Source organism: Hemiscyllium ocellatum, chromosome 1 (genome assembly GCF_020745735.1).
Source record: "Hemiscyllium ocellatum isolate sHemOce1 chromosome 1, sHemOce1.pat.X.cur, whole genome shotgun sequence".
Classification (NCBI taxonomy): domain Eukaryota; kingdom Metazoa; phylum Chordata; class Chondrichthyes; order Orectolobiformes; family Hemiscylliidae; genus Hemiscyllium; species Hemiscyllium ocellatum.
In genome coordinates this window covers 69,306,630-69,332,605 of record NC_083401.1, presented here as the reverse complement: position 1 = coordinate 69,332,605, position 25,976 = coordinate 69,306,630, and the positions used below count along the sequence as shown (strand labels likewise).

The 25,976-nt window shown below is 41.4% G+C and overlaps 1 protein-coding gene across 3 annotated transcripts in view; it reads right to left on the bottom strand.

The window, feature by feature from the left end:
• LOC132809026 (protein unc-13 homolog B-like) overlaps positions 1–25,976 on the bottom strand; it is a 577,546-nt gene that overhangs the window by 35,521 nt on the left and 516,049 nt on the right. For all 3 annotated transcript variants that reach the window (XM_060822442.1, XM_060822515.1, XM_060822523.1), the window contains 2 exons: positions 21,686–21,838; positions 18,647–18,770 (listed from right to left, as the gene is read on the bottom strand). In XM_060822442.1, coding sequence (XP_060678425.1) covers positions 18,647–18,770; positions 21,686–21,838 — 277 coding nt within the window. The remainder of the gene's footprint in view (positions 1–18,646; positions 18,771–21,685; positions 21,839–25,976) is intronic.

Below are 25,976 nucleotides of genomic sequence, written 5' to 3'. Positions count from 1 at the left end.
GGTGAGTTAAAGGTATTAGTATTCTTCCAGTTACTGGGTGGCTTGGACTTGCGGTGGAGGAGGGTGTAACGAAGGAGTCACACAGAGAATGGTCTCCACAGAATACAGATAGGGGTGGCCAGGGAAATACGGGCTAACAGTCTATTTACCTTCTGTATTGCTTGCTGAATCAAGATGCTCGCATTTTGTGACAAGTGGGGGAGGATCTCTATGTGTTGGTGCTTTGTGCAGTCTTTCCCCATTAATAAAATATTCAGCTCTTTGATTCTTCCTGCCAAAATCCATAACCCCATATTTTAGTGTCATGGTGCAATGAGAACAACAATTCTCTTAACATTGGCAAAACTAAAGAACTGATCATTAACTTCAGGAAGAAAAGGGGAAGAACACACCTCATGTACATAAATGGAGTGAGGTCGAGGGGGTTAAGAGCATCAAGTTCCTCAGAGTGACGATAACTGACATTGTGTCCTGGACTTCCCACATAGATGTGACAGTTGAGAAAGCACAACATCTCTTCTTCCTCAGGCAGCTCAGGAAATCTGGCATGTCCATAGAAAGCATACTGTCCAAATGCATGACGGCCTGGTATGACAACTACTCTGGCCAGGGTAGTAAGGAACTACGAAGGTCGTGTGCACAGCCCAGAGCATCACAGAAGCAAACCTTTATCCTTGCACTCCATTAACTTGGATCGTTGCTATGCAAAGGCTGCCAACATCATCAAAGATGCATTGCACCTCAATAATGCACGCCTACAACCTCTTCCATCAGACAGAAGATACAGAAGCTTGAACACATGCACCAGTGGGCTCAAGAACAGCTTCTTCTGATGAATGGACTCTCTAACTTCAAATAATGCTGATCTTACCAAGTGCATACCTTGTGCAATGTAACCTGTATGCCGCTGTCTTTCACCTTACGATCGGTATGTCCTTACAATGATCTGCCTGTACTGCTCGTAAATCAAGCGTCAAAAAATAAATAAAATAAAATCATTTTGCCGTGTTATATTTCATCTGTCAAGTTACTGTCCATGCAATTAACCTGTCAATATCCCTCTGCAGACTCTTTGTCTCCTCATCATTTGCCTTCCCAACTATTTCTATACTACCAGAAAACTTGGTGATAGTGCATTCACTGCCATCATCCAAGGCATTAATAAACATTGTAAATTATTGTGACCCAGCACTGATCCCTGTGGCATCCTGAAAGTGCCTCCTTTACCCCAAAACAAAGCCTCACAAACGGTTAGCTGTTATTAGCTAGCCAGCTCTCTGGTCATGCTAACAGACGAGCCACAAATAAGAATAAAGTACCAGGGCTTCCCAAAATGTAGTTCAGGTCATGAGCTTAAAATTTTGGGATTCTTGGCTCCAAGGAGCTCTGACTGAGTTATAACAAATGTGTTCCCTCACAGGCAGACCTCCACTTTCACAGGCCCACCCTTGATCTTTCTTTCCCTGTTCAGTTCCCACATTGGAGGTCAGTGCAATTTTCAAGTCTAAAAATTGTGTCACAGAGGCAAAAGTTTTTGGGAAGCACTGACCTACAAGGACAAGAGCAGTAGGTGCATGGGACATCACCACACAAGGCTTCCCCTACAATCTAAATATTTTTCTGACTGAAACTATGCCAGTGATCCTTACCAAAGTTCTGGAACGTCCATCCTAACAGCACTAAGAGTGGCCCCTATGTACCAAGGACTACATCAAGATGGCAGATTAATTAAAACTTTTTTTTAGGGCAAGTAGGGGTGAGCAATGAATATTGGCCTCGCCAATGATGCTCATATCCCACAAATTAATTTTTTTAAATGATCTCTGATCACTTCATGATGTTTGGCTGGGATCATAAAAGAAAGAAAATATCATTCCAAGTGTAAGTTTGCAGACAAACAGCCTAATTAAATAAGCAGCCTAAAATTACTCCAATATAACTTATCTAGCAGACAACAACTATATGATCATTTGCCGAGTCAACAGTACAACATTTGTCCCAACAAATCAATCATTCAAATATATTCAGAGAGGCAGCATTAACTCAAGATAAACACAGTGCATTGTTTTACACTGTTTGGTTTACATTGTGAAAGTTATGCTCCAGAAGCACATTAAGCACGCACGATGCATGTGTCCAAGTAAAGGCAACAAGAACAGTGCAATGGCATTTTCATTTTTATGAAGTTTTCATTGGCACAAGGCTTCAACTTCAGTTGTGAAAGGGTTAAATGGAATTAACACAAAACTGATTTTGCTGTAATGATCACAATGGACAATCTGTTTTGTAGAAGACTGCCTCATTCTTTCTGTAGGATTGCTTGACAGCTATCGTAATAAACAGCTGGCCACGGTGTCATGCACAGAAACTAATCTTTCAGCACAAACAAGCCTCAATGTGGTGAGGACATTTTTGGAGATTGATGAGATCTTTATGTCAGTGTAAAACTGTGAAAGCATGCGTGATTATTGTCAGCTTTCTGTTATATATTTATGGTATGCAGTTTATAAAACAGATTTCACTAAGTACAGAGGAATCAGCAATAAAGTTTTAAACAAAATCACTGTAATGCCATTACCGCAAACAGATTTATAGATGATATATTTGCAAACATTCTGTCTCAACTGTAGATCAATACAGCTTGTATCATTACTTAGAGTCACTTAATCTGAAATAATATTTTTTCATTTGCTTTTAACATTTTTGAATATTAATAGAAATATAGTATGGGCACAAAAATATTAAGTGACGTTTTCCTCATCAGCCCCTGTACTCATTCACTTGGTGCTGTTCATCCTTCTGAAACTTATCGACCAGAGGCACTGCTTCCTTTATAAGTGGAGGCTAAGACATCCATTTTCTGGTGTGTCAGGGAGGTTTTGACACATGCACAGAGAGGACAGAATATGTGGGCTCTCACAGAGGTCCTTTTAAAACATTTAAAAGTCATGCTAAGAGTGTCAATCCGGCATGAAGCCCGAGAGTCATGAAACTCGTATGAGCCCGACAGGAAGGCAGGCTCACAAGACCCAAGGGTTTCTCAGATATTGGAATGCTGAAAATCTGACTGCAGGCAGTTATTAGGGATACAGAAGTTCTGAAAATGCTAACTAGGACAAGGAAAGCACTGGAGATGGTAGGTCAAATTTTCCAAGGAAAGGCAATCACACTCAGATTGCCACTCTACTCCTTCTTCACATTAAGAAAGATCTCTGAAGTTTTGACAGGAGATTTTGATCAGGGTTCTTTTAGAAATTCAGAAACCGTACTTTAATACTGGCAAGCCCTTTGAAAGGTAGGATAGTCAGGGGAATCAACACTACCTTGACAACTGTTGTGAAAGGGTAAGCATCTATAAGTGAGTTTGGATTGCCAGGTGACTCTTCTGGTGGAGGGGATTGCCGGGGACATCCAGGGCCCCAGAGCTGAGGGGGGAGAAGAAGCTGGATATAAAGGGTGTAGAGGAGGGGCAGTTAGGGGTTGCCAGTTTAACAGTTAGACTAGGTCTTTACTTGTCTAACATTTTCTGCGTAACTATTTACTTGACTGCAGTGGAACCGTCTGAATACTCCAATTTAAAAGGATACTTTTGGAGCAAAAGTTCCAGGTACAGAGGCATTGTCTATTGGAATCTTTAATTTCCCAGGCAGTTACCTCTTATTTCAAGAATTCCACAAGTTCCCAATGGGCAACTCCCATTTATACTGCACAAATATCTGCCATTGGAAAGTCTCGTCTGTTATCTCAGAAATCTAAAAGAGGGCGGTAACAAGAAGGATCCTAAAGTTTGAGAAAAGTAACCAAAAGATCAGAAAAAACAAATAAACCAAAGGTAACACAATAATCAGGAGAACAGCCTTTCAACATCCACCTGCTCAAATCCTCTCAGGGTCTTATATGTTTCAATGAAGTCACCTTTGACTCTTCTAAATTCTAGAGGATAAAGGCAGAGACACCTAGCCATTCCTCATAAGGCAATCTGTTCATTCTCGGCATTAGTCTAATAAACCTTCTCTGAACTGCTTCCAGTGCATTCACATTCTTCTGTAGGTACAGTGACCAATACAGGTCATTCACCTATAACGTGCGTTCAATTAATGCAAATTCGCTATAATGTGATTGATGAAGTGAGGACAATTTTTCTATTGTGTGAACCTTTGAAGCGTGTATTGGTTATAATGCGATTCTGGCTCCATTAGTATAAATGATGTTGCTATTATGCAACTTTCTTATAACAGAGGACTGCACAAAAAACAGAACTACCACGTCATAGAGGAACTGACTGTACTGTACTCAGTTCCCCAGTTGCAGTCTCACCAATGCCCTGTATAACTAAAGTCCAACCTGCCTAGTCTTGCTATCCACTCCCCTTGCAATAGACCATTTTAGCAATTTTTGAGAAGATTTATAGTTCAGGTTGATGTAAGTTAGCTCGCTGAACTTGAAGGTTTGTTTTCAAACTTTTTGTCACCATACTAGGTAACTCTCTGAAAACAAACCTTCAAGCTCAGCGAGCTAACTTACATATAGACCATATTAGTTTTATTAGCTTTCATGATTATTTACTGAACCTGCATACTAATCTTGGGTGATTGATGCATTAGATTACCCAGATTTTTCTGCACCTTGGAACTCTGCACTCTCCTAATATGCTTCTCTTATTATTCTTTCTGCCAAAATGGACAAGTTCACACTTTCTCACATTACACGCCACTTGTCAGATCTTTGGCTAGTCACAACCCATCCATGTCCCTTTGTAGGTTCTTTATATTCTCTTTGCAACTCACCTTTCTACCTATATTTTGTGTTGTCAGCATATTTGGCTCCTATACCTTATATCCCTTCATCCAGCACCAACCCCTGAAAAAAGACCTACTTATTCCTACTCTTTGTTTCACATTAGCAAGCCAATCTTCTTTCCAAGTCAATATATTACCTATTATTACTGCCTCATGTCAATTTTGGATAGAGTACAATATAAATATTGTAACCTTTTATGTTTTTGACTTGAAATAGTGATGTTTATGCTTGGAATCCTAAGGCTTTAACCTATTCATAAGGATTTGGGTTTCTCAAATCTCACCTACTTTACAAAGATAATTGACCCCTCACTAGACCCTCACCAATTTGAGAGTCTGGTCTTGGATTGTAAAGTCAGCAACTTCTTGCCCCTTGCTTGAATTGAGAGATGTATGCATTCTGTCCATCCTTAAGCTCACTATCATCCTCCAATGAGTTATTCTTCTTTTGCTTCTTTTACCTTTCAAATACTGACTGTTCTGAGCTTATATTTCCTTCTCAAGTTGCAAAGCTGCAAGCTTTTCAACAAAGAATTAACTTATTATTTTATTCATGTTATGTGAACTTAATGTGGATAGCATTTATTCCTTATTCCTAGTTTGCATTATTTACATAATTAATTTGGTTACACTTTCACAGATACAAATGGAAAAGTTTAGAAGAGCTTTAAAATTGTGTTACAAGCCATTGTTGACAGTTCTACTGATAGAATATGGCTCTGGATTAGTGGTGCTTGAAGAGCACAGCAGTTCAGGCAGCATCCAAGGAGCAGCGAAATCGACGTTTCGGGCAAAAGCCCTTCATCAGGAATAAAGGCAGTGAGCCTAAAGCGTGGAGAGATAAGCTAGAGGAGGGTGGGGGTGGGGAAAAAGTAGCATAGAGTACAATGGGTGAGTGGGAGAGGGGATGAAGGTGATAGGTCAGGGAGGAGAGGGTGGAGTGGATAGGTGGAAGGGAGATAGGCAGGTAGGACAAGTCCGGACAAGTCATGGGGACAGTGCTGAGCTGGAAGTTTGGAACTAGGGTGAGGTGGAGGAAGGGGAAATGAGGAAACTGTTGAAGTCCACATTGACGCCCTAGGGTTGAAGTGTTCCGAGGCGGGAGGTGAGGCTTTCTTCCTCCAGGCGTCTGGTGGTGAGGGAGCGGCAGTGAAGGAGGCCCAGGACCTCCATGTCCTCGGCTGAGTGGGAGGGGGAGTTGTTGGGCCACGGGGCGATGTGGTTGATTGATGCGGGTGTCCCGGAGATATTCCCTAAAACGCTATGCTCAGAGGCGCCCAGTCTCTCAGTGTAGAGGGGACCACATCGGGAGCAACAGATACAACAAATAATATTAGTGGATGCGCAGGCAAAACTTTGATGGATGTGGAAGGCTCCTTTAGGGCCTTGGACAGAGGTGAGGGAGGAGGTGTGGGCGCAGGTTTTACAGTTCCTGCGGTGGCAGGGGAAAATGCCAGGATGAGAGGGTGGGTTGTGGGGGGGCGTGGACCTGACCAGGTAGTCATGGCGGGAATGGGTTTTGCGAAAGGCAGAAAGGGGTGGGGAGGGAAATATATCCCTGGTGGTGGGGTCTTTTTGGAGGTGGCAGAAATGTCGGCGGATGATTTGGTTTACGCGAAGGTTTGTAGGGTGAAAGGTGTCCTTGTTACGGTTGGAGGGGTGGAGTCTGAGGGCGGAGGTGTGGGATGTGGACGAGATGCATTGGAGGGCATCTTTAACCATGTGGGAAGGGAAATTACGGTCTCTAAAGAAGGAGGCCATCTGGTGTGTTCTGTGGTGGAACTGGTCCTCCTGGGAGCAGATACGGCAGAGGCGGAGGAATTGGGAATACGGGATGGCATTTTTGCAAGAGGTAGGATGGGAAGAGGTGTAATCCAGGTAGCTGTGAGAGTCGGTGGGTTTGTAAAAAATGTCAGTGTCAAGTCGGTCATCATTATTGGAGATGGAGAGGTCCAGGAAGGGGAGGGAGGTGTCAGAGATGGTCCAGGTAAATTTAAGGTCAGGGTGGAATGTGTTGGTGAAGTTGATGAATTGCTCAATCTCCTCGTGGGAGCATGAGGTGGCGCCAATGCAGTCATCAATGTAGCGGAGGAAGAGGTGGGGAGTGGTGCCGGTGTAATTACGGAAGATCAACTGTTCTACGTAGCCAACATAGAGACAGGCATAGCTGGGGCCCATATGTGTGCCCATAGCTACCCCTTTGGTCTGGAGGAAGTGGGAGGATTCAAAGGAGAAGTTGTTAAGGGTGAGGACCAGTTCGGCCAAACGAATGTGTGTGTCGATGGAAGAGTACTGTGGGGGACAGCTGAAGAGGAAAAAACGGAGGACTTGGAGGCCCTGGTCATGGCAGATGGAGGTGTAGAGGGATTGGATATCCATGGTGAAGATGAGGCATTGGGGGCCAGGGAAACGGAAGTCTTGGAGGAGGTGGATGGCGAGGGTGGTGTTTCGAATGTATGTGGGGAGTTCCTGGACTAGGGGGATAGGACAGTGTCGAGGTAGGTAGAGATGAGTTCAGTGGGGCAGGAGCATGCTGAGACAATGGGTCGGCCAGGGTGGTCAGGCTTGTGGATCTTGGAAAAAAGGTAGAACCGGGCAGTGCGAGGTTCCCGGATTATGAGGTTGGAAGCTGTGGGTGGGAGATCTCCTGAGATGATGAGGTTCTGTACGGTCTGGGAGATGATGGTTTGGTGATAGGGGGTGGGGTCATGGTTGGGGCAGTAAGAAGAGGTGTCCTCAAGTTGGCGTTTGGCTTCAGCGTTGTAGAGGTCAGCGCGCCAGACTACCACTGCGCCCCCTTTATCTGCTGGCTTGATGGTGAGGTTGGGATTGGAGCAGAGGGATTGTTTGGGCTGCGCGTTGTAAGGGTGAGAGGTTGGAGTGGGGGAGGGGGATAGACAGATTGGGGTGGTTAATATCCCAGCAGCAGCTGGAAATGAAGTCGAGGGCAGGTAATAGGCCAGCGCGGGGTGTCCAGGTGGATGCAGTGTGTTGGAGATGGGCAAAGGGGTCCTCGGAAGGCGGGCGGGAATCCTGATTGTGAAAGTAAGCTCGGAGGCGGAGGTGACGGAAGAATTGTTCGACGTCACGGCGTGTATTAAATTCGTTGATGCGTGGATAGAATATGGCGCTAATAATTGAGAAGAATAGCTACATCTCTCAAGCTAAACATCAAGCATCAATTTTCTCTTTGGATACAGTTATTACAGAAGATACTAAAGGAAAAATTGAGTGTACAACTTTACACACAATCAGTAAACCAATGAAACTCCTCAGCTTTTACAAATAAGGGAGACAACTAGTATTCCTGCAAGTAGCACACTATCCAGTGTTGCTATGGTGTTAAGACTGTGGAACTTTGTGCAGAAACAAATCAGAAGACAGAACATTTAATTTAGCAAAAACACTGCAAATCTAGATGTACGGCAATTAACGAAGCTAACTGTACTTCAAGTGACAAAAGTGCTATTACATTAACAGAAAGAATGCGACAAAAACACCTAGTGACAGACACATAAGCAATATCATACTTACAATCATCTGTAAAAACCAGCATGGAGAACAATTAAAGAAACAGTCATCAGTCAACTTAACACCAGATCCTTATATTTTCTGATTACATATTATAGACAAGATTGATAGCAATTAAAATGATTTTTAAATGTGAAACACCCTTAAATTATTTGACTTGCTATCCTAAGAAATGACTCAAATCCAATCCCTGCTCTGTGCTGAATTAGTACACCAAATAGGGAAAGGAAATTAAAATCGGTCTCTGCCCAGTATGGAGAAGACACTGTCACAGGACTTTCAAAACAGTGATGACATTAGTATTTCTAAAAACAAAATGTCAAGTTTATATTGTGGTGAGGCAAGTCCAAGATAAATCTCAACTTTGGCTAGATATCTATTTGACGTTCATGTAAAGTTAAGACATGAATAACAGGCACTTTATTGAGGCGGGACAGGGCCACAAGTTGCTTTGAATTTTAAGACCATTAAATTAAACTCTTTGGGGTACAGGGGTTGTTTCCTGGCCTGTACCCGGTACTATGTAGTGGGTGCCCAAATTTAGAGGTCCAAGAAATCCTCAGATTTAATCTACAAACTGAAGATGAAACATTAATACAGTTAGATCTCTACAGAAGCTTCCTAATAAGAAACATTAAATACTGTCTGACTACCACACCAACAGCAACCCTTAAAGAAATTTCAAAATGTGGTTGGAGCCAGCAACAGTGAGGAAAGCAAGGATGAAGAATGGTGGTGTAATACCTACTGCTACTGCAGTAGAGCTCCTCCAGGCTACAAAGATCTTTTAATTTATCTGAAAAGAAGCTTATAATTTGTAAACAATGGGAATGTTGAAGAGTCTTGAGCAGTGGAATACTAAATCTTGCCCTGCACACCAATGCAAAATGTCCTTTACCAGCATTAGACTTATAATTAACATACAAGGTGTCGAACACCAATTCTAGGTAACTGGTGGCATACCAAAAATATGTTAATTTAACTTTGCATCCAAGGTCAGCACAGATTTCTTGCGGGCATTCCCATTGTTCAACTGATAAATTCTATGCCTGTTGAGCATTCAAAAACAGGCACCATACATACTATTTCTACTCTCATGAATTTAAAATTTTACATATTACAGTTGCAAAATGAGGGGTCTCACAGCTTAAAATAGTTTTCATTGTGTCACACAGGTTTTGTCAGATTGAGACTTCAAAATATCTGTAGACAATGCAGATTCTAAACTTGAATTCCTGGCTCCCATTTTACTTGAATGGTCATCCTGGGAGCAATATTTCAGTAAACTTATTAGTAAATCCATTCAATCTGAAAATGCTACAGCTACAGAAGGGTTATTTAGTCATTAATTGGAAAGCAGAGAAAAGAAGAACGTATAAAACAGGAATCACAATTTTTTTTCTGAAATATATTTTTTCTGTATCTATTCACAGGAGTACATTTGATCAGTGAGAAACTCAACAGTTGTCTAAAAAGTCCAATCAAAGATTTAAAACGTGTAAAGTACAAATAGGTTAAACTGTGAGCAAATTAATGTTACAAACAGATTCTTCAGAGACCAAGAAAGTGCAAGTTCATCTTCACAAGATTCCTTTTGCTTATGAAAAGGTACCCCTGCTGAGAAAATAGAAGCACAAGAGCAGGCTCCTCATTCATCTGTCTGCACCGGTTCTATTACCGTGCGCAAAACACTGCTTTTCCCCACATCCTTGCGCACCATTTCAATCCAAATATTCATTCAATGTCCTCTTGAATGTGTCAATTGAACTTGTCTCCACCACATTTTCAGACAGTGAGAGAATCCCATATCACTTTTCTTCTTTTGCACATCATTTTTATATCCATGTGCCTTCATTATTATTTTCTTTTAAAAGCAAACTCATCCTCTTCCTATCTACTCCATCCAGCTGTTCATGGTTTTTAAAACCTCAATCAAATCTCTTCTCAGCCTCTCCCTCCCCAAGAAAAACAGCCCCAACTTCTTCAACCTAACCTCATAACAAAGTTTCTCATTCCTGAAGCCATTCTTGTAAATCACTTCTATGCTTTCTCCAATGCATTCACATCTTTCCTATATTGGTGAAGACTACAATTGTATACAAGACTCCAGCTTATGTCTAACAAATACCTTATTCAACTTCAACATCACCTTTCTCTTCCACTTTATACCACTATTAATAAAGCTAAGGATACTGTAGGTTTTACTTACTGCTCTGACAATTTGTCCTGTCATTTGCAATAATCTGTGCATATACACCCTGGTCCTTCTGTCCTGCAATCCCTCACTTAGAATTGTACCCCCTAATTAATATTTTCTTTCAAAAGCTCTTCTGACCAAAATGCATCACCTTACACTTCTCTGTATTGGATTTCATGTGCCACTTATCTGCTTACTTCACCAACTTATTTATGTTATTTATGTTCTTACGGAGTTGTACACTCTCCTTCTCACAGTTTACAATTCTTCTAAGTTTTGAATCATCTATAAACTTTGAAGTTGTGCCCTGCTCACCAAGATCATTAATATGCATCAGGAAAAGCAAGGGTCCTAATGCTGGCCCCTGGAGAATTCACAACAAACGTTCCTCTGGCCCCAAAAATATCCATTGATCCTTTCTCTTTGTTTCTTATGACTCAGTCAATTTTGTATCCATTTTGCTACTGACTCTTATTTCATGCCATAACTTTCCTCACAAGCTTGTTGTGTGGCACTGTGTCAAACACCTTCTGACAGCCCATGTACACCACACATCAACAGCATTACCCTCTTGCAGCCTTTCTGTTACATCTTCAAAAACTCCAGCAGTTTAATTAAATATGATTTTCCTTTTAGAAATCCATGATGACTGTTCCTAATTAACTGACCTTTTTCCATGTAACTACTAATGATTGTCTCTGGATGCTTATCCACCATTGAAACTAAGCTGACTGATCTATAACTCTTGGCTTATTCTTACCACCTTTCTTAAACAAGCTGTGATTTTTGCAATTTTTCAATCTTCTGCTTGCCCCCACGAGTCTAGGGAAGACTGAAAGATTGGGGACAGTGCTTCTACAATTTCCCTTCTCACTTCCTCCAAAATCCTTGGACACATCTCATCCAGTCATGGTGCCTTGAAACTTTAACTACCAACAGTTTGTCCAATCAATTTTAAACCTTTCCAGTGACTGGGTTCCCTCCTGCGCCATGGGTGGTTGCACCTTGCTCTCTCTTTAGTAAACACAGATGAAAAGTATTCATTTACCACTTCAGCCACGCTTTCTTCCTCCAGGTGTAATTCCCATTTTTGGTTCCTAAACATTCCTACTTCTCCTTTTACAATCCTTAGAATACAGAAAAGATAAGCTTATCATGACATCATAAAACTGTCAATCAGGCAGAGGTTTTCTTTCTTCCCATTCACAAACAAAGTAAAACCTTTTGCAGAATCTGGGTTTTCATCCAAGGACGCAAAATGAAATTGACAAAGAGCCTAGACTCTTAAGAAAGAATAATAATGCTGAGGGCAAGTATATAATTGAGAAGAAGGGGGTCAAGGACAGATCATATAGGGATACCAAATATAATGCTATAGGACCACAAACTGGAACCATTGCAATTAAATATCTGGACAAAATTAGAAAAGAATAAAAGCAGAGGTGAACAGTCCCACAGAATTAGTCAAAAATAGAGAGACATTGAAAAAGTCAATCAAAATCAGGCGTTGCAAGTCGAGAGGATGAACAGGGAAATGCTTGTCACAATGATATGCAATGCAATTTGTGACATTTATAATATTTATTATATTTTTTATATTTACTCATGGGACTTGAATGTCATTGGCTGGCCAGTTTTATTATGCATGCCAAGCTGCCCTTGAATTGAGAGGCTTGCTAGGCCATTTCAGAAGGCAGTTGTGAGTCAACACTTAGGCCAGACCAGGTGAGGGTGGCAGATTTCCTTGAAGAACACTGGTGAGTCAGATGGGTTTTTCCAACAATCAACAATGGTTTCACAGTCATCAGTAAATTTAAGATAGTTTTTTTATTGAATTCAAATTCCACAATCTGCCATGGTGGGATTCAAATCCAGGTCTCAGGAACATTAGCCGAGTTTATGGATTAATAGTCTAGCGATAATACCACTAGGCCAATGCCTCCCTGAAGCAATTACATGAGCTGTAATGGTCTGATCTAAGGTGGAAAACTAACTAAAGGGTTTCAATTGTGAAATTCTGGTAAAGATGAAAGTGGATTTGGGAGGCAACAGTGCATTCAAAGATTTTGGAAAGGAAGTGGAGGTTGGAGATGGTTTGTAAGATGATGAATCAAAGTTTTGTTTATGATTAGATTAGATTAGATTCCCTAAAATATGGAAACAGGCCCTTCAGCCCAACAAGTCCACATCGATCCTCTGAAGAGTAACTCACCCAGACCCATTCCCCTCCATTTACCCCTGACTAATGTACCTAATACTATGGGCATTTTAGCATGGCCAATTCACCTGATCTGCACAGCTTTGGACTTTGGGAGGAAACCGGAATGCCCGGAGGAAAGCCACAGTGAGTACGTGCAAACTCCACACAGTCGCCCGAGGTGGGAATCAAACCTGGGTCCCTGGCGCTGTGAGGCAGCAGTGCTAACCAGCGAGCCACCGTGCTGTCCCAAGAAGAACAGTAGATTTAAAGGAAAGAGGAACAATGCATGAACAGAGATAACTGTTAACAATATTGGCAAACATAAGGACTAGGAGGGAACATTAGATGATCAGCAGTTTAAGGAAAATAGGGTCTAGATGAAATAACTCCACACACCCTGGTATCCTGTCACCAACTCATCTTTATTTACACGTGAACAGTCCCTGACTTTAGTACTGCCGCTTCAGAGCCACCCCCGAGAGTAAAGAGAATTTCTGATACACTTGTTGAAATCTGTCAGTCATGCTGATTGGACCAGATTAACTGCCTCTACCAGGGCACCCATTGTTTAGGAGGTCCAGCTGGCTGACCTCATTACAATCACTACATCCATTCCTATCTGAGTCTGAGGACATAGTCTAGTTGTTTTTCTTGGAGAGCCTCCTGGGGCAATTTAGCAACAGGTCAAGTACTTCTGACTCAGCCTCCAAAATGGTAATGCATGGGGGCTCGCCTCTTGTGCCAGGAGTGTCTCAGTAGAATTTCATTCTCTTCTTCCGGCAGCAAAGGTGTCTAGGCAGCTACATCCATCATGTCCATCTCTGATTCAAAAGAGTCATAGAGATGGACAGCTTGGAAACAGACCCTTCGCTGACCAGACATCCCAACCCAATCTAGTCCCACCTGCCAGCACCCGGCCCATATCCCTCCAAACTCTTCCTATTCATATACCCATCCAAATGCCTCTTAAATGTTGCAATTGTACCAGCCTCCACCACATTCTCTGGCAGCTCATTCCATACACGTACCAACCTCTGCGTGAAAAAGTTGCCCGTTGGAGCTCTTTTATATCTTTCCCCTCTCATGCTAAACCTATGCCCTCTAGTTCTAGATTCCCTGACCCCAGGGAAAAGACTTTGCCTATTTACACTATCCATGCCCCTCGTAATTTTGTAAACCTCTATAAGGTCACCCCTCAGCCTCCGACGCTCCAGGGAAAACAGCCCCAACCTGTTCAGTCTCTGCCTATAGCTCAAATTCTCCAACCCTGGCAACATCCTTGTAAAGTTTTTCTGGACCTTTTCAAGTTTCACAACATCTTTCCTATAGGAAGGAGTCCAGAATTGCACATAACATTCAGACAGTGGTCTAACCAATGTCCTGTACAGCCGCAGCATGATCTCCCAACCCCTGTACTCAATACTCTGACCAATAAAAGAAAGCATACCAAACGCCTTCTTCACTATCCTTTCTACCTGCAACTTCACTTTCAAGGAGCTATGAACCTGCACTCCAAGGTCTCTTTGTTCAGGAACATTCTCTAGGATTTACCATTAAGTGTATAAGTCCTGCTAAGATTTGCTTTCCCAAAATGCAGCAACTCGTATTTATCTGAATTAAACAGAGAGGGTGAACCCATGGGTTCTGGCAGCATTTCTAACTTTATCAAGGGCAGAGCATGTTTTCTCCCACACAGTTTGTGAATTTGTTACTTTCATTTGGTCCATACTTGTTTAGGACCATTGCACTGACCTGAAGTTTATACGTCACAGGTTCTGACCTCATGTTGACAATACCTCTTACCACAGCCATTTCTGTGACTCAAACTTCATCCCCTGTACCAAACTGCCCCTCCTGCTTGGAGGAGTCTTGTGTCTGGCATTGGCAATCCTGATGCCATCACACTCTCCCCACCATGTCTAGGAAGTTCAGATTTAATCTGGTCAGAGTCTTCCATCCATTAACAACTCTGTCGGTGCTATAGCTGTAGTTGCATTGGGCTGGTGCTATAGTCAAATAAGAATTGTGACAGCTTGGAATCTAGTGAGGCTTCAAGGTAGATTTCAAAGTTTGGATAGCCCTTCCTGCTAGGCCAATGAATAATGGGTGGTATGGAGCTATCTTTACATGTTGAATCCATTCAACTTTAGGAAATCTTCAAACTCCTGCTGAAAAATGATGGCCAATTATCTGTGACCAACACTTACAGGAGTCCATGTCTTGAAAAAAAGATGACACAGTTTTTCTATCATCGAAACTGTGATGAAACGTCACAGAAGCCGGTACTCTGTCAGCAACACCTCTTTTATTTACATGTGTATACTATTCTCATATCCAGCTCTCAGGAATGAACAGAACCTCTGATGCTCCTATTTCTGTCTGTCAGCCAGGACTCCCTGACTGGACCAAGTTAACAGCTCCAACCAGGGAACTCATATTCTATTAGGTCCACCTGGCTGACCTTGTTACAATCATTACATCCCACCCCTCTAGGTATGGGGACGTAGGCCTGTTCTTTTTCTTGGAGCATCTCATGGGTCGTGTTTGCATCTGGTTCCTCTATCTCAGCCTCAGACATGGCATGTGCCAGATCTTACTTACCTCAGAAGAAATTCATCCTCTTAGAGTCGTAGAGTCTACAGCACAGAAACAGACCTTTTGGTCCAACCCGTCCAAGCCAACCACATATGCTTAAATAATTTAGACCCATTTGCCAGCATTTAGCCTATAGCCCTCTAATCTGTTCCTATGCAAGTACTAATCCAGATGCCTTTAAATTTCATAATTATACTCACCTCCAACACTTCTTCCGGCAGCTCATTCCATACATGCATCACCTTCTGTGTGAAAAATTGCCCTTAGTTCCCTTTTAAATCTTTCCCCTCTCACCTTAAACCTACACGCTCTAGTTTTGGACTTGGCTATCGTGAGGAAAAATACCTTTGCTATTTACTCTAACCCTGCCCCTCATGATTTTATAAATCTGAAGATAACAAAGGCGTCGCGGCTGCAACATCCTCCATGTCTATCACAGATTCAGAGGTTTCTTCCATGCAAGATGGAGGGGGAGAACTCATGGGTTCTGACAGCCTTTCTGGCTATTCTGAGGGGCTGGGTATGTTTTGCAGCTTTCATATGGTCCACATACTTCTTTAGAACTGCCTCACTTACCCAAACTTTATACGTCATGAGATCTGACTTCATATCAACTATGCCTCTTATCCATGCAGGGCCAATTCCATGGTTTTGGCACCAAACTTCATCCCCTAAAGTAAACTCTCTCTCTCATTTAGACAGGTCTTGTATCCAGAATTTGCGTTCCTGATGCTGTTTCACCCTCTGCCCCCAGGTCCGGTAAGATCAGAGTCTTCTCTTCATTAGCAACTCTGCTAGAGCAATCTCTGCAGTTGCATGACAATGTGGTCCATTAATCTAATAGGAACCGGGACAGTTTAGTATCAAGTATCAAGTAAAGCTACAGACTACTTCGTCAAGCCGGTTTTCAAAATTTGCACTGCTCATTCAGTCAGACCATTGGATGATGGATGGTATGGAGCTGTCTTTATGTGCCAAACATAATTCAACTTTAGAAAATACTCAAAATTCCCTGCAGATAGATGATGGCCTGTTGTCTGTGACCAACACATCCGGGAACCTAAGTACTGAACAAGATGCTCACAGCTGTTCTATGTTGGCCCTGTGTTTGATGATTGAACTGTATGAACGTTCAATCACTTTCAGTGGACATCCACAATGACTACAAACAGTGAGCCCATGAAAGAGCTGGCATTGTTGAAGTGAAACAGAGTCCAGGGTTTTCCTAGTCATTCCCACGAATGTGGAGGAAGTTGCTGGTTGTACTTTATGTCCCACCAATATGGCTATGCCCACATCCAATCCTGACTATCAGATCTAAATTCTCGCCAACATCTTCATTTCGGACACCCCTGAATGACCCTGATGGAGTACAGCATCAGCCAGTGGAGACGGTTCAAGGTTTATTTGCTACTTGGCCTCCTGGTGTTTCAACTTATATTTATAAGGACTTAGTATTAGAAACCACTGCTGAATGTGGCCCAAAGCTATGGTGGCATTGCCTTATTGAAGTAGACCAAGTAGGGGTTTCTGGTCTGTAATCATCACAAATTTTTGGCCACGAAGGTATAGATGGAACTTTCTGACTCCAAATAGGACTGCCAATCCTTATTTCTCTATCTGGGCATATTCACGCACTGCATTAGTCGAAGTCCAAGATGCATACACTAATAGGCGTTCCTCTTCATTGGGCCAGCTATGAGCTCATACCACTCTGATGCATTAAGGTAGGCATCACATATTAGCACCAGATCTCGCTTGGGATCATAATGTGCCAACGCCTTCGAGATTGATAGCTGCTTTTTGACTCCACTGAAGCTAGGACTTGTTGATGCAACTATTTCCAAGGCTGACTTTTTTTTTAGGAGTTGATGCAAAGGTGCCTGGATGGACACCAGGTTATGTACAAACTTTCCATAAGAATTCACTAGCCCAAAATATGATCTAAGCCCCAAGCTAGCTGATCTTGTTAGAATCACTACAAAGAGAGTAAGACATGTGCCTCGCAGACAAGATGAGCTTGAAGAGGGCATGAGAAGAGAAAGAAGATCTAGAGAAAGATGAGTGATTAAGGCTAGGGCAGGGAGGAGCCTTTCCCTGAAGCATTATCGGAAGGAAGGGCTGCCACAGAAACTGCTTGTTTCAATTTTGTGATAATAACTCTCTAAGGTAATCAGCCTTATTATTGGAGGTTAATGTGGAGGGGTTTTACAAAACAATCATCAGTGGAGAAAAAAAGCTGGAGTTATATTTGCATTGCAGAATGATCCTGGATTAATGAACAGCTTTGGTGTCATTTTACATTTTCCAAATAGATCTTGCAGTAATGGCTAAAAACTAGTGATTCATTATTGTTCACCATATCCTGCTGTGTCTGCATGCTTTGGAATTACAGCAGTGGAGATGACAGCCAAATGAGGGGAATGGCCAGGATAAAAGAAAATAATGATTTTATTGGTGACCAGAGCATCAAAGGTGGTAGGCAAATTTGCAAACAGGGATGTCACATGAAGCATGGTCAGCAAAATATAAAGCATGAAAAGATTATATATTAGAGAAATGTTTTGCCCATGTATTCCACTAAACATCTATTTATGCAAGGAATCTAACATGGGTCGATTATACAGGCTACCAAGACCAATGCACAGTTAAAACTAGAGCCATTGGTAATATGGTTATTAAACAATTGAATAAAGTGAGCACTTCTCCCTTATTTAAAAAATAGAAACAATTATCAAAAATATTATTTATAAAACATACTGAAAATTATGCTAGCAATCTTTAGGAATGTTCTGTTTAATAACAAAAATTATGAAAAATAGATTAATTGGACTCATCAAAGCTCATTGAGTTGGCACACAAATAGCATATAATATAATATAGTATTGATTTAAACTGCTCGAAACCTAAGCTATCCATTTTCTGTTACAAGTATGCCGAGGTGCTGTTTAATTGTCGAAGGGACCAAAACACTAACATGACTACACTGCCTAAACACAGTGCATATTCTGTACATAAACAAAACAAGTCAACAGTTGTTTGCAATATAGAATACAAGATTTAGGAATGCGGAACTTGAAACCACAGCACAGGTTAGGTATATGGTATAAAGATCTTTTAAGGGAGTTTGTAATAAGCATATGAAAGAGAAGGAAATAGAAAATTATCTACTACTTTCCGTGAGGAAGGATGGAGGAGACTCAAGTGGAGCACAAACACTCTATATGTAACTCTGTATAGTTTTACACATGCATAACACTGAAGTTTCAAATTGAAACCATTATAACCCCTTGTAAAAATATCAGACCCATTTTGGTTACTTACCGATTGATCAGTGAGAGGAGGCAGCACAATAGTCCTTTCTATTGTGTTCACCACAATTTTCCACAGTTCCTTGAGAACTCGTTTCAACACTGTCTTTTCACAGACTTTTGCAAACAATGTCAGGCTGCAAATTAAATAAAGGCAAATAAACTCGTTTCAGTTGGCTACTTTTTGTTACTCAGCAATGTTGTTTAATTCAGACAGAATATTTAGGATATTTGAATCTAGAGTATGTATTGTCAAATATTTCCATTTCTTGGTTTTATCAAAGGAAAATTAAGTAATTTATTTTATTTCTTCAAGGAAACAAGGAAAGGGACGCTGGTGAATGTACTGAAGAGATTCACCAGGATGTTCACTGCGCTGGAGTAATTCAGCTATCGAGACTAACTAGGTATTTTGAGGGTGAGAAGGCGAAGATTAGGGTGAAGAATCAGATTGAGGTATACAGATTTCTGAGAGGCATAGATGGGGCAAATAGGAAGAAATGTTTTTGCAAGGTTTGTGAAGGTTTGTAGCTCAGATTGAGGTTTAGGGTGTAGGTTTGCTCGCTGAGCTGTAGGTTTGATATCCAGACATTTCATTACCTGGCTAGGTAACATCATCAGTGGCGACCTCCAAGTGAAGCGAAGCTGTTGTCTCCTACTTTTTATTTATATCTTTCTCCTGGATGGAGGTTCTGGGGTTTGTGCTGATGTCATTTCCTGTATGTTTTCTGAGGGGTTGACAGATGGCATCTAGATCTATGTGTTTGTTTATGCCATTGTGGTTGGAGTGCCAGGCCTCTAGGAATTCTCTGGCATGTCTTTGCTTAGCCTGTCCCAGGATAGGTGTGTTGTCCCAGTTGAAATAATGTTTTTTTTCATCCTTGTGTAGGGCTATGAGAGAGAGAGGGTCATGTCTTTTTGTGGCTAGCTGGTATTCGTGTATCCTGGTGGCTAACTTTCTTCCTGTTTGTCCTATGTAGTGTTTGTGGCAGTCCTTGCATGGAATTTCGTAGATGACGTTGGTTTTATCCACGGGTTGTACTGGGTCTTTTAAGTTTGTTAGTTTTTGTTTGAGTGTGTTGGTGGGTGTGTGTACCACTAGGATTCCGAGGGGTCTTAGTAGTCTGGCTGTCATTTCTGAGACTTCTTTGATGTATGGTAAGGTGGTTAGGGTTTCTGGCTGTGTTTGGTCTGCTTGTTATGGTTTGTTCCTGAGGAATCTGCGGACTGTATTTTTTGAGTATTCATTCTTCTTGAATACGTTGTATAGGTAGTTCTCCTTTGTTTTCCAAAGTTCATCTGTGCTGCAGTGTGTGGTGGCTCATTGGAACGGCATTCTGATACAGCTTCGTTTGTGTGTGTTGGGATGGTTGCTAGTGTAGTTAAGTATTTGGTCAGTCTTTATTGGTTTTCTGTATACGCAGGTTTGTAGTTTTCTGTTCTCCTTTCTTTCGACTCAGACGTCCAGGAATGCGAGTTTGTTGTCGGTTTCTTCTTCCTGGGTGAACTTTATGTCTGTGAGGGTGTTGTTGATGATGTTAAATGCCATTTCTATCTTGTTTCGTTTTGTGATGACAAAAGACTACTAAGGCCCCTCGGAATCAGAGTAGCACACAAACTACCAACACTCTCAAACAAAAACCAACAAACTTAAAAGACCCAGTACAACCCCTGGACAAAACCAACGTCATCTACAAAATTCCATGCAAGGACTGCCACAAACACTACGTAGGACAAACAGGAAGAAAGTTAGCCACCAGGATACACGAACACCAGTTAGCCACAAAAAGACACGACCCTGTCTCCCTCGTAGCCCTTCACACAGATGAAAAAAAACCCACCATTTCGACTGGGACTACACATCTATCCTGGGACAGGCTAAGCAAAGACATTCCAGAGAATTCCTAGAGGTCTGGCACACCAACCACAATACCATAAACAAACACAGATCTAGATACCATCTATTAACCCCTCAGAAAATGTACAGGAAATGACATCACCACAAACCTCAGGAACCCCATCCAGGACAAACATCACAGAAAGCAGGAGACAACAGCTTTGCTTCACTTGGAGGTCACCATTGGTGATGTTACCTAGCCAGGTAATGAAACGTCTGGATATCAAACCTACAGCTCAGCGAACAAACCTCCACCCAAAAGGAAGAAATGTTTCCACATAGTAGACGGCCAATAACTAGGAGGAACAGTTGAAGGGAGAAACAGGAGCTTTAGAGGGGATTTAAGGAAACTATTATTTTCAAACAAAGGGCTGTGGGTATCTGCAATTTAGTGCTGAAGAGAGGTGGTAGAGGTAGGAACCTTCAAGACACTGAAAAACTGTTATCAGATAGAAGGATACAGGCGAAGTGCTGGAATTTAGGATTAGAATAGATTGATGCTTGATGACGGGCAAGGACATGATGGACTAAAGAGCCTGTTTCCATTCTATAAAAACTCTATGCGTAACAAATGTACAAGATATTGTGTTCACCCTTTTTGGACTATGAAATAATAATCTTTGGAAAGCACAAAGTGAATAATCTTGGATAAGTATCATTTTAACTTCATTCAATTACCTTCAGAAATTAGGAGCAAGTCATGAATTATTTTTAAAATTCTATGTAAAGAATTTATAAACTGTCATTAATCAGCTTCCAAAAGGGAAGAGTTTCCACACCTGCCAAATTAACAACTGTGGTAACATGGACGGAACAGTCAGCTAATTTCTCGGTTTATATTTTAAGAAATGCATAGCATCTAGTAATATAACACACGGCAAATAAAGAAAGAGGTAAAATAGGACAACTGAATAACAGGAAGGCAGGACTGTTAGGGATGGCACAGGGGTTTCTTTTGTTATTGTCAAGTTAATTTTCCACTAATAGCCCAGTATTGGAGTAGCATGAGTAGAAAATAATCTCTACAATAACTGGTTGTTAAAACTACAACCAGAAACTTGAAATGTACACTTTTTAATGAAATTTGTAGTTGCTACTCCAAAATGCCTCACACGTTCTATTACAACTCACTTGCTTTTCTGTCTCAAGACTCACTTGCCATCCAAGAAGTCCATTAATGGTCCAAGCACATTATCAGCATCCTGAGCCACACTATTACGAGCATTAGCAGGCACATTCCCAGTCCCTTTGACCTGGCTGAGGATATCTCCCATCTGTTTTACACACTCATCAAGGCGAGGCTGGAAACTACAAATTGAATAAGTTAATATCAACACAATTTCAGAATAAGAAAATGTCCCCATGTTAAAAAAAAACTCTCAGTTGAAATTTTTAAAAGATGTACATTGTAGTGATTGTAACAAAGTGACATCAAGTGGACTTCACAGAATATGAATTCCCTGACTGGGGCTGTCAACTTGATCCAATAAGGGAGCCCTGGGTGATGGATAAGAACAGGAGTGTCAGCTATCCTATTCACTCAGAGTTGGCTCTAATGAAGCTGGATTAGTGTCAAGGACTCTCCAAATAAAAGGTGACTTGGTGGCGGGATACCAGTCTCTGTGGAACCATTTCATACATTACATGACTGTTTGCAAGAACAGCAATGAGAAGGGAAACAATATTTATACTGTATGGGAGTAAAGTGCTGTCTGGTTGACAGAGAAAAAAATGGATATACTGTGTATGTTTCATCTCAACAAAGGAGGTTACATTCTCTTGTCCAATTCTCAGGGCAATGCCTTGACCAGAGTCAGTCAATGTTTCTGGTTCGATAAAGGTTAGCAGTCAGCTGTCTGTTATCAGGTATAGATGGGAATGTGGAATTTGAACCATAAACACATCAACTATAATCTGACAGAATGAAGGATTAGGCTCAAGGGGCAGAATGGTCTATTTTTCCTCCTGTTTCATATGTTCATCAGTCATTGTAACGTACTTCAATATGAATGAATGTGGAACAGTTTGCTTTGAATTACAGAATCCCTACAGTGTAGAAAGTCGCTGTTCAGCCCATCAAGTCTGCACCAACCCTCCAAAGAGCCTATCCCCATTATCCCGCATCTACCATTGTTAATCCACCTAGCCTGCACACCCCTGGACATCATAGGATAATTTAGCATGGCCAATCAACCTAACCTGCACATCTTCGGAATGTAGGATGAAACTGGGGCACGTTGTGAAAACCCATGTAGACATGGGGACAATGCCCAAACTTCACAAAGGCTGGAATTGAACCCAGGTCTCTGGTGGCCCATTGAAAAATGAATGAAATGTGAAAAGAATTAAAAAGTAGAATATAATTTAAATGGCGAATAATAGCAGAATTGTAAGGTGTGAAGGGATTTAGGTGTTTGAGTGGATAAGTCACAGAAAGTTAGCATGCAACTAAGTATGCAACCAGGAAATCTAATGCAATGTTATCTTTCATTATGAGAAGAACTGAACATAAAAGAAAGAATATTATCCTTCAGATGAACAGATCATTGGTGAGACCATACCTCATCTCCTTATTTAAGGAAGAATTTAAGTATATTGAGGGCCATTCAGAGGAGGTTTACTAGATTAATACCTGGAATAAACAGATTCTCTTATGAGGAGAGGTTGTACAGGTTAGGTTTGTTTCCACTGGAGTTTTGAAGATTGAGCGATGAGCTGGCTTTGATAGTTTGAATAACTGAAAGGTATGACAATGGCAAAGCAACGATAAGTGGGAAAACGGAGGACTGGGAAGCTTTTAAAGAACAACAGAGGATTACTAAGAAGGAAATATGCAGAGAAAAAATGAGGTACGAAGGTAAACTAGCCAATAATATAAAGGAGGATAGTAAAAGTTTTTTAAGGTATGTGAAAGCCAAAAAAATGGTTAAGACTAAAATTGGACCCTTGAAGACAGAAACAGGGGAATATATTACGGGGGACAAAGAAATGGCAGAAGAATTGAATTGGTACTTCAGATCTGTGTTCACTGAGGAAGACACAAGCAATCTCCCTGAGGTAACGGTGGCTGAAGGAACTGAAGTGAAGGGAATTTATATTTGCCAGGAATTGGTGTTGGAGAGACTGTTAGGCTGTTAGGTCTGAAGGTTGACAAGTCCCCAGGGCCTGATGGTCTACATCCCAGGGTACTGAAGGAGGAGGCTCGAGAAATTGTGGATGCGTTGATTATTTTCCAGAGTTCGATAGATTCGGGATCAGTTCCTGTGGATTGGAGGGTGGCTAATGTTATACCATTTTTTTAAGAAAGGTGGGAGAGAGAAAGCAGGAAATTATAGACCAGTTAGTCTGACCTCAGTGGTGGGAAAGATGCTGGAGTCTATTATAAAGGATGAAATTACGACACATCTGGATAGTAGTAACAGGATAGGTCAGAATCAGCATGGATTTATGAAGGGGAAATCATGCTTGACTCATCTTCTGGAATTTTTTGAGGATGTAACTCTGAAGATGGACGAGGGAGATCCAGTAGATGTAGTGTACCTGGATTTTCAGAAAGCTTGTGATAAAGTCCCATATAGGAGGTTAGTGAGCAAAATTAGGGCGCATGGTATTGGGGGCAAAGTACTACCTTGGATTGAAAGTTGGTTGGCTGATAGGAAAGAAAGAGTAGTGATAAATGGCTCCATTTCGGAATGGCAGGCAGTGACCAGTGGGATACCACAGGGATTAGTTCTGGGACCGCAGCTTTTTACAATATATGTTAATGATATAGACGGTGGTATTAGTAATAACATTAGCAAATTTGCTGTTAGCAAATTTGCTAAGCTGGGTGGCAGGGTGAAATGTGAGGAGGATGTTAGGAGATTACAGGGTGACCTGGATAAGTTAGGTGAGTGGTCAGATGCATGGCAGATGCAGTTTAATGTGGATAAATGTATGGTTATCCACTTTGGTGGCAAGAACAGGAAGGCAGATTACTACCTCAATGGAATCAATTTAGGTAAAGGGGCAGTACAGCGAGATCTGGGTGTTCTTGTACACCAGTCAATGAAGGTAAGCATGCAGATACAGCAGGTAGTGAAGAAGGCTAATAGTATGTTGGCCTTCATAACACGAGGGATTGAGTATAGAAGCAAAGAGGTTCTTCTGCAGCTGTACAGGGCCCTGGTGAGACCACACCTCGAGTACTGTGTGCAGTTCTGGTCTCCAAATTTGAGGAAAGACATTCTGGCTATTGAGGGAGTGCAGCGTAGGATCACGAGGTCAATTCCTGGAATGGTGGGATTACCATACACTGAAAGACTGGAGCAACTGGGCTTATATACCTTTGAGTTTAGAAGACTGAGAGGGGATATGATTGAGACATAAGATTATTAAAGGATTGGACACTATGGAGGTAGGAAACATGTTTCCACTGATGGGTGAGAGCTGAACCAGAGGACACAGCTTAAAAATACGGAGTAGACCATTTAGGGCAGAGATGAGGAGAAACTTCTTCACCCAGAGAGTGGTGGCTGTGTGGAATTCTTTGCCCCAGAGGGCAGTGGAAGCCCAGTCTCTGGATTCATTTAAGAAAGAGTTGGATAGAGCTCTCAAGGATAGTGGAATCAAGGGTTATGGAGATAAGGCAGGAAGCGGATACTAATTAAGGATGATCAGCCATGATCATATTGAATGGTGGTGCAGGCTCGAAGGGCAGAATGGCCTACTCCTGCACCTATTGTCTATTGTCAATGACTATTGTTTAAGGAACAATTACATGCATTGCAACTGTCCACATGCCTTATGGTAGAAAAACCTAACAGGCCGAACCGTAGCTAACCAAAGAAATTAAGGATTGTGTTAGATCCAAAGGAGAATATTATAAAGTTGCTAGAAAAAGCAGCAAGCCTGAGAACAGTTAGAATTCAGCAAAGAAGGATCAACAGGATGATTAACATGGGAAAAAGTACAGTATGAGATTAATTTTGAAGGGAAAAATAAAGCAGATTGTGTGAGCTTCTACAAGTATGTAAAAAGAAGAAAATTTTTAAAAGATAACGTAGGCTCCTTACAATCTGAAATGGTAAAATTGATAATGGAGAAGAAGGAAACGGCAGAGCAACTAAACAATTACTTTAGTTCTGTTTTATAGAATATGACACAATTAACTTCAAGAAATGTTACATAAGTAAGGATCTGCTGGAAAGGAGGTCGTCCATGGAGATTAGTATCAGTGGAAAAAAACAGTAATGCTGGAGAAATTAAGGGGACAGAAAGCTGATAAATCCTCCGAGCCTGATAAATCTACACCCCAGAGGAGCACATGGAAATTGTTGCTATTTTGGCTGCTGTCTTCCAAAATTCTTTCGTTTGTGGAATAGTCAAAGCAGATTAGAGGGTGGCAAATATAACTTTACTTTAAAAAAATAGAAACAGAGAGTAGGAGTAAACGGATCTTTGTTGA